This window comes from Parus major, chromosome 5, assembly GCF_001522545.3.
Source record: "Parus major isolate Abel chromosome 5, Parus_major1.1, whole genome shotgun sequence".
NCBI classification, from domain to species: Eukaryota; Metazoa; Chordata; class Aves; order Passeriformes; family Paridae; genus Parus; species Parus major.
In genome coordinates, this window is record NC_031774.1 from 31128320 (window position 1) to 31138296 (window position 9977).

At 39.4% G+C, this 9977-nt stretch overlaps 1 protein-coding gene across 5 annotated transcripts in view; it reads right to left on the reverse strand.

The window, feature by feature from the left end:
* Window positions 1-8773, reverse strand: part of LOC107205692 (neuroendocrine protein 7B2) — a 48548-nt gene extending 39775 nt beyond the window's left edge. For 2 of the 5 annotated variants that reach the window (XM_015630384.3, XM_015630385.3), the window contains exons 1-3: window positions 3133-3295; window positions 759-829; window positions 348-444 (exon numbers count right to left, since the gene is read on the reverse strand). In XM_015630384.3, the coding sequence (XP_015485870.1) occupies window positions 348-444; window positions 759-829; window positions 3133-3264 (300 nt within the window). In that variant the 5' untranslated portion in view covers window positions 3265-3295. Of the gene's footprint in view, window positions 1-347; window positions 445-758; window positions 830-3132; window positions 3297-8752 lie in introns of those variants that run through there. The other 3 variants (XM_015630387.3, XM_015630383.3, XM_015630386.3) reach the window with 3 other exon arrangements.
* Window positions 8774-9977: the final 1204 nt, after the last annotated feature.

Below are 9977 nucleotides of genomic sequence, written 5' to 3' on the forward strand. Positions count from 1 at the left end.
AAGGATGGCAGGCCATGTGTGTTAATTTAGAGGTTTCCCATCTCCTTTCCACCCGGAGAATATTGCTAAACAAATATCCTGATAGCATCCTGTGTGCACAATTGCTAATGAGTTTGTTCAGTCCCAAACTATTCTCATCACCCAGAAGGCAAAATATTTAAAAGAAAACAAAAAAAGGTGGAAGCCTATCAGCTTCTGCACTAGATCTATTATTTCTAAAGCAGGCATCTACAAATCTACTTCTAGTATTAAAACCTGAATATGATTGAGAAGAGTCCAAAAATTAAAACATGCTCAAGTGAAAAGCGGCTTATTAAGAAAAAAGCAAGAGAGGCTTTAGAGAATACCTTTAAAGCTTTTAAGCGAACAAGAGATCCAGACTTTCTGAAGAGTCCTTCAGTATGAACATGTTCTTCCAAATATTCACATGAATCAACGAGAAAGCTGAGAAAAGAACAGTAACATAGTTCTGATGCTCAGAATAAGGTTTGGGTTTTTTCCACAAAAACTATTTCACCATTTTTTGTAAAACTTAATCTACAGAATAATTTTTTCCAATGACAAGAGTATAAAGAAATACAACTGAGTAAGAGCTCTGAATTCTCTAACTTCTGCATCCCTCCTTTTCTACCTGGAACTATACTTATATCCCCCAGAAGCTCTAGCAGGCGTGGAACAAATATGTTCCTTCTTCTCACAAGGGTTCAACACCATAAAGAGAGCAAAGCACAAAATCTAAAAATATATTGTTAATTTACCTTGGAATATAACCATATTCTGGCACAAGTGATTGTGGCAATGCATGAAAAGATATTCCAAAGATTTTACCCTGAAATACAAAATTCAAATCATGTCATTCAAAAGTTGATATAATTAACTACATGTTACAAAGAAGCACACATTCCACAAGCAGACATAAGAGTAGTTAAGACAAAAAAAAAAAAAGTCTTTCAGATAAGAGGCATTGTCTGGAATCATGCTGTCATCAGAGATCTAAAACTCAGCTGATTCTAGTTACAGGTAACACCCTAGATGATTGTGAAAGAGTCGAAACCTTTTTGGCAGTAAGTTTTACATTTCTTATTTTACAAGAAGTTAGTTTTGTTATAGGACTCACGAATCAGCAAGGACATTAACCAGATTGTTTTGGAATCTCACCTTAGTTTTTCAAATTGATTATATCCTATTTTTCTTAAAAATCAGCACAAGATATTTTAAACAACTTTTTTGTTAATACATTTTTCTTCATCTCAGATACTCAAGATTGCTGTTTTGAGAAGGATTAAAGTCAATAGAATAATCTAGACAGCTGTTTTGAACTTCATATTTAGCATTTGTTCTTAAACTGATCTCTACTGCCTTAGAGCAAGACCTTAGAATATGTTACAGATTAGAAAATAAGTAAATCTCATCAGTCATTACTACTGATGTTCATCTACGGCATCAACAACTTCTACTTTATTTTTTATATTCATGTTTACAGAACATGCAAGCCAGTCCCTCTCCCAAGCAGAAGAGGACTAGGATCCTGCCCAGCTTGTTCTTAGAGCTGAATGCAAACTCTTAGTCATTCATAGCTGGAATTCAATGTGCTGTCCATGATAGGAAAATAGTTAATTAGTAACTACTCCATGAGACCAAATCTAATCTGCCCTACAGAAAACAAATACAACAGAGTCAGGAAAGAGAAGCAACACATCTGTCATTGTGTTCCAGGTTGCTACTAAAACTACAAAGAAAAAAATTAACTCTAAGAAAGAGAAAAACCTGTTTTTTCTGTATGTACACGGTCACATAGTAGAAAATTCCAGAGGTTTGGAATTGAACATTTAAAATTCCTAACTGATATGCTCACCTCACTAGGTTTTGAAGTATCAAAAATCGTGATTTAATTTTTTATTAAAATAATAAAGCTAATAAAATTATGTCTGTTCCCTCATAGCAGAAATAAGACATCCCTTAGCAAAACAAATGTTACTCGGTAGCTTTATCTACCCTGCTCAGTAGCTAAGAACACATTTTCTTCCTTGCATACAATATAAGCACTACAGACAGAAACAGAGACATCTTTTATCAAGACATACCTATATTGTTTACAGTTCTTATAAACTTCCCTTCAAATGGAAAAGTCTAGAACCAGATGCTTGATATTGACAAAGGGAAGAAAACAAATTCTAACTTTACTCTTGCTTTCTCCCTTTCCAAACAACCCAACTCAAGCACGTCTTCTCAAGCTCCTTAGTTTATACTGACCAAAGATTACTGCAGCATTGTGTGATGTCTTCTCAGCCTATCAGAAAGCTCAGTCTGGGGATGTTCAGCTCTGTGCCACACCAGTTGCACAGAAATCTTATTTAGGACTTGACTGTGGCCCACACTTTATAAATTCAAGAGTCTACCAGAAGATCAATGCTCTGATCAGGTATCATCAAATTCAAAATAAGTATTTAAGGTAATGGGACAGATTTCATTCCTGGACCACTGGCAAATCAAGGCAATAACTGCCTGTGCCAAAACATCTGTACTTAGGATAAGTCATGCTTTATACTAAGAAACCATGCAAATAAAGCCCTTCAAAAAATCAGAAATAAAAAAAATCAAGTAAAAGACACACAGCTTTTAGAAACAACACCGTAGCTATATTCCAAAAAATAATACAATTTCTAAAACTTAAATTCCGTGGTGAGTGACATCAATCACAGTGCAGCATAAAAGGCTCTAGCACAGATCAGAGGCGAACGTGCGTGTTTCAGTGGCCAGCAAGCCCACGAACAAAGAGGAACACATCTCCTTCGCCATCTGGCCTGCCCGGCAACACTCGAGTCCCAAACTGCCGGGGGCGGGGGCACCCAGCGCCACCGAGCCATTACCTTCCTGAACCATTCCTTCCAATCACATAGATGTGCAACGGCCCCGAGAGTGCCTGCACGCTGAAGGGAAGGGGGAAAAACCCTATTCCGCATTACAGGAGGTGATCCCCTGTTAGGGGCTGGCAGGAGCCGCTGCATTACGGGAACGGCACTGCTGCCGGAACCAGGATCCCGGCGACAGAACCAGCCCCTGGACCCGTGTGAGCTTTAGATCTGCCCGGCCCATGAAGCGGAGCCCTCTGAGCTCCCCCGCCCCACTCACCTCCGTCGCAGCTGCTGCTCCCGGTGCCTTGGCAGCCGTCAGACAGCTCCCGCTTTTCACCTTGATCCCGTACGAAGCCCGGAGCTCCTCTAGCACCGCCAGACGTATCAACCTCCGCCTCTGCTCCGCCATCACCCCCCACCCTCTCTCCCCAGGCCCAGCCCGGCCCCGCCGCCCCTCAGACCCTGCCGGAAGCCATAGCGGCCCCGCTCACCGCGCGGCTCAAACCCAGCGCGCGGCCCCGCCCGCGCCTCTGATTGGGCCGTTCGCCGTTCGAAATCAGGCCCCGGCCGCCCAACGGCCACGCGGGGCTGCCCCGCCGCGCCTGCTCTGTGCGCCGCCTCGGGGCCTTCCCAGCCGAGGCCCCCGCGGGCGATCGCGCTGGTTGCCTAGGGACCAGGAGGGGTGGAACCGTGGGAGTGGCGTCATGCCTCAGTACGAGGATCTTCCTCCGTCATTCAGTCCGCACGTTTCCCTCCATCCCGTCGTCTCCTTCATCCTTCAATCCTCATATCTCCCTCATCCCTCCATACCATATCTCCTCATCCCCAACACGTGCCCGCCCCTCGCTCCCACAAGTGTCGGGCCAGCGGTGCCGAGTTTGGGGATGGCTCAGTTGGGTGGTCAATTGGAAACAAGTGTCTCTTTCTCCGAAAATAAGTTTCAAACAGCTGTCCACCGCAGTTCTGTGGGTAAACTGGACTCTTCCGCCTTACCCGATGGCCAGAGAATGTCGGGTAGCCGCATAGAAAAAAGGTCGAGGTTTTCCCATTGCGGTTGCTTTCCCCTGCCTTACCTGGGCTCTGGGCAGGTCTGCCCAAGGTGATCCATTGTTTCCATCATGTTCTGCTCACAAAGCCACACTCCGCAATTTAAGTGGCATTTGAACCATTAGCACCAAGTTTGGCTTGAGCTTTCTAAATTTGTGTTCCGTACAGTGAACTCAGACACCTGCAATGGGCTTTGCACTCTGTCATTATAGGAAGAACTGCTTCCTTTTCTCCGTGGTGTTGTTTGTTTGTTTGTTTGTTTGGGGTTTTTGGGGTTTGTTTGTTTGTTGGGTTTTTTTTTTCCTATTCCAAAGTAACTCTTCAAGTGCCAACAACAACACTACAGTTAACTAAATGCAGTATTTTACGTAGTCAGAAAAAAATACCGCACTAAAAAAAAGCCTTCTGGCTTTTTCTTTATAACTATTCTGTTATAGTTCTAAAGGAACTATAATAACTATATATAACTAGTTCTAAAGGAAGTCTTCACTGAGAGAAAGACTAAGATTACTACAAAGCTTAGACACAGAGTGGTAACAAGCTCGTCCCAGTGCCCTGAACTCTTAGGGACACAAAAGCTAGAGTACAAAAAGAATTGCTAGAATTTTTCCAAATGTCAGCAAAATGTAAATGGAGAAAAACCCCTCTAACAAATTATATAGAAGAAAGACTTAGCAGCAGTAATAAAAAACAGATTAGATACAAATTTTCTGAAATAAACCCCCATGATTTTGATTATGGATATCAAAATAATGTCATTATACAAAAGTAATATTCCTCTAAGTGTGGTTTTAGTGTAACCTTACTGTAAGTATTATTATTAGAACAGTATTATCTGTTCTAGCATTGAAATGGCATGAAAATACAAAATTTCAATCCTTAAATATCACTAATTTTCTCTAAATATGAGAAAAATAAAAACAAAGGAATCAAGTAAATAGCTACCATAAAATTTAATTTAAGCAATCTCTATTCCAACTTACTTTTTTGTAGGAATGATGAATTTCACAAGAGGGAGCTGTGACTGGATAAATATATCAGAACTTTTCATATTGACTATCTTCTGTTCAGTATTCAGTTAAGAAGAAACACGTTATGATAGTATGTACTTTTTTTTCCTAAAGAAATGTGGTATGGGTAATTTTTTTATCTTTTGCAGGAGATATTTAAAGTGACAGTATTATCCAAATTTTGTCCGCACCATTTGTCAACTATTTTAATATTCTTTAGTCACTATTTTAGCATGTTTCAGTTTTATTTGCAGGTAGAGACAGGAGCAGAAATAATTACTTTGCAAATAAGAACTAGAGTTTTGCAACCAGTTGTAGCATCTCAGCTCAAATCTATTACATCCGTTTGAAATTGAGTTAGGAAAAATAAACAGCTATTTGGCATTGTCCTGGGGTGACTTTATGATGCCTGTATTCCCAATTGTCAGTTCTGCTTATGCTGGATATTCAGTTGTGTGCTTTTAAAACTAGATCTGAGAGCAAAGGTGGGGAGAAGGAGAAGAGGTGGAATGTCCAAAGCAGCTGTATTCAAAAACAAAGATACGAGCTTCAGCTCTCTCTCATAGACTGTGCTGTCTGCAGCACAGACAGTGAGAGAGAAACAGGGAAGTTTCCTCTGGTTTTTCGCTGGTTTTCCTCATTAGTTACAGCAAGGAAAGTTTTCCTAAGACTGCGTCTTCTTTCCTGAAACTGTTCAAACCTGGACCAAAATCCCAGAAAAACACTGAGAGCTCATGCAGCATTTTCCAGCACAGGAGGCATTGATAAGAAACTGAACGAGCTGAGCTACACCCCATGACAAAGACTTTGTGAATTTGCTATCTTCTAACAACGAGACAATTCTATTGTCCATTGAATTAATATTATTCATGTTTCATGTTTGTGAGTACTTTGGTTGTTGAATAATCAGTTTTTTCCACTTTTCCCCAAGGAAATCTTTCCAGAACCAGTTGGGGGAAGGGCCACTTGAATTTGCTTTCTAGAGGAGACCACTTCAGAAGTTTCTTCCCAAATATTTGCCCTAAACCAGGACAGGCATCTTCCCCTTGGCCTCCCCCTGCCCCATATTGTCTCACAACTGACATGCCAAGCTCCTGGAATTTTAAATAGTTCTAATTTTATGCAGCTATGGGTGAGATCATGTCCTGAGTGAAGTAAATGACATCATTCTCTTTCATCATCAGGTGGGCCAGGCTTACAGTCCTTTTTGCTTGCTATACAAAAGTGTTTGCGTCCACACACAGACACTTTTTCCATTATTTATATATAGGTATATGTTTACATTTTGGAAGAAAAAAACAAAACATGAGCACCTACATTTAGCATGGTATTTTGTGAATTTTGGAAACTACTACAGTAATGACAACTTTGAAAGAGAAGTCAAATGCATACTAATAATCTCATTTCAGTAACCACTCAGAACAGTTAGTGGTCAAATCAACCAGAAAATCAGACAGAGGAAGCAAAACCAAGCTACTCCAAGGAACAGGGTAACATGAGGAGTATGAAAAACAGACTCCAAAGTACTTACTCCAAAGTACCCTTTTACAACACCCCTTTATCCCTTACAACTTTGGTTCTAGAGTTTAATGGTTAATAAAACTTCCTTGGGAGGAAGTAAAAGCTTCAGACTGGTATAATTCTGCATGTAGAAAGGAAATTAAAATTATTCTTATATTACTCCACATTTATAGAATACTTGAGATCAGAAGTGCTTCAAAAACTGTATATAGGGCTAAGCTCACCTGCTGAAATCTTGTCAGTTGCAAGTACAAAGGCATTGACTTGGGCAGACACCAAAGCAAAAGTTAGATGGGACATTAAACATGTCTTGTGTCACAAACTTGTCACAAGTTTTCCAGAAGGATATGATGCCTTATTTATTTATTTTTGATGGCAACATGTAAATTTTCACAGATTGCCATAGAGTTTAAATAAGTAACTTACACTCTCTAGTCTGACCCTGTTGCATATCACGATCGAGCAATTTATGTACTAAGCATTACAACTGATTGTTAGACATTTTTTCTAATGGGAGAAGTATGTGTGTTTGATTCTTTCAAATCAAACACACACAAAAAAGTGAACATTGCATTCCTTGGAAAAGTCTGTAACTGTTACAAAATTGTATAAAAGATGGATTTAAACCTCTCCTCCAGCTGATAATAAAGCAAGAATCTGACACTCCATTTTATAGTCTATCCTATCCTATAGACTTTGAGGAAACTTGTCAGATCATTACTGGAGCAAGGTTTAGAATAAGGAACTAATTTCTAGTCTTTCTAGTTTCTTTTCTAATTTCACACAACTTTCAATATAAGGTTGATAAGGTAAAATAGAAAGAAAAATCCCTCTCCTTCTGGCATATCATTTGGCTAGGTTCATATTTTAGGTGCCTCAAGAACATAAAAATCAATGAATGGTAAGTTTAGATATTCTAGTCCTGGGTGGAAGGTGAGTGAGTGGGGGTTTAAAGTTGCTCTTTTGGACTTGTGTCTGCAGTGGGATCTTGGGTGGAATGCAGCTGCCCAGGTCTTCTATGAAGCACCCAATGCTTTAGCCAGATACGCCATAGCATGTCTGAAGTAGGAGCTGAAGCCTTTAGAAGTTTCACTCCAGGCCCAAACTTCATGTTTTCTCTCTTCTGACTTTTGATCTCTCCCTTTTAATCAGTGTGGGAAGGAGAGATGGTAAAGCAAGCAGTGTATGGGAAATTAAAATGAGAACAAAAGTCTGTCCAAATTATGCAACAAGGATCATTATGCTATAAAATTGCTCTTCAAATGTGGCTGTCATTGAGAGGTATTAAGATTTCAACAGTTATTTTCTTGATGAAGACTTAATTTCTTGCATAAAAAGGTTTTTAAGCTTAAAGCAATGCCTACACAATTAATGTCCTTTGGTTTTTTTGAATGTTTGAAGGGTGCTAAAGGATTTAAATGTTACAGGAGTATTGTTCATCACTACACATCAGCAGTATCAAAGTACTGTCACAATAGCCTTAGAATTTTAACAAATTACAAATGTAATGTATCGCTTGGTAGAATGATCACTGGATCATTTTGCAATGGCTCTGCAGCCTCCCTTGCTGACACACATGTATGTGGCTTCACTGTGGGAACCTGCCAGTTTTGGAAACTGTCTGCACTTCCCAGCTAAGTGGTGTTCAGTAGTTAATCTTTTCTTTATTACATCCAACATCTATTCCTCTAGCTTTATTACCTAAATATTAAATTATGTTTATTTTAACTGTGTTATCTCTCTCTTTGATAATTGAATGTTTTAATGTAACATAGTCAGCAATCTCCCCAAAATAAACTTGAAATTTCATGTATGAAAACTGTTTCTTTTAAAATATTAGACTTGTCTGCTCATCTGTTAGTTTCAATTATTTCAGAAAACTGAAAAAGGCTAAATACATTAAGAATCAGAAGGCAACAACTCAGAAGAAAAAAGAACAGAAAAGCTTCATGAGACAGCTAATGAAACATGCAAATAGAACCTACTGCTGTATACTTAAATTTCTTTCATTCTTTGTGATCTCTGGAATATTGCATTGTTTTTATCATGACATTTCCAAATATTTCAAATTTTCAAATTAACATGCTGGACTTTTTCCACATCTTTACTAGGAAAAGCAGTTCTAATTATATACATATATGGCTATTTTTATATATGTTATTTTAAAATTTATTTTATTTTTAGCTACTAACTTTCCCTCTAAAAATACACGTAAGATCAGCACTCATCTAGGAAATACAGATACTTTTCTTTTGTTGTTTTTTTTTTGTCTCATGACTACTGTTCAGTTTAGGTTCTTACTGCGTTGAAAACAATTACCTGCCTTCCACTTGAATGCATTCATGCTGATGTCAAGATGTGTCAAGATCTTTCGCTGTGCCACCTCCAGTGAGAGGCTGTCAAGGTGAAAACACTACGTGTCATCCTAGCTTCCCACGCTCCATCCAATTTTAATTTACTCTTAAGTTGCCACACTATCTTGTGAGTCCTGTATTCTATCAAATAAATGCTTATAAACCATATTTCCTTCAAAAATAAATAAGAAATAAAAAAAAGGAATACAACAAAATAATGAAAAGCCATACTTTTCAGATTCTGGTATTTGTTTTTGGCAGAAGGAAGTAGAGAAAAGGAGAGTGAGACATTTCCAACAGAAACAGGCTACGAATTGCAGATGCTCTTGGAAGAAATTTTGCCAGGAATGGAAGACTGGCATCTACCAGCTCCAGTGTCACAGCTGCAGGACTGCTGTAGGAATTTTTCTTTTACCAGTCAGATACTTATTTAGATAACCAACATTGTGTAATCCTCAAACAATTAAAACCTCCCCTGTTCATGTTCATGGTTTAGCCCATTTGGCAACCAAGTACCACACAGCCACTCGCTCACTTCCCCTTCCCCTCCCTGATGGGATGGGGAGAAGAATCAGAAAAGAAAAGGGAATAGAACTCATGGGTTGAGATAAGAACAGTTAAACTGTTTCAACAGTTAATTGAAACAAAATAATAACAATAACAATAGTAATAAATTAAAGGGAGAGAGAGAGATAAAACACAAGAAAGACAAGTGTTGACAATACAAATCTATCACTACATGTTGACCAATGCCCAGCCCATTCCTGAACCACAGCTGGCCCCCTTCCAGGTAGCTCCCTCCAGTTTATATATTTGGCATAGCTTTTTGTTATGGAGTATATCTTTGGTTTGGTCAGCTATGCTTCCTCCCAGTTCCTTCCCATCTCCTTTCCACTGAGTGCCTCCTCAGTGGCAGAGGATGAGACACGGAAAAGTCCAGAATCACTGAGTTGGATATGAGATATGGATATAGACAAGCTAAATTGGAGACCCACAGGGAACATCAAGTCCAACTCCTGTCCCTGCACAGTACCATCCTCAAGAGTCACACTGTGCCTGGACAGTATTGTCCAAAAGTTTCTTGAACTCTGTCAGGCTCAGTGCTGTGACCACTTCCCTGGGGAGCCTGTTCCACTGCCCAGCCCCCTCCCTGGGTGAAGAACCTTTCCCTAATATCCAACCTAAACCTC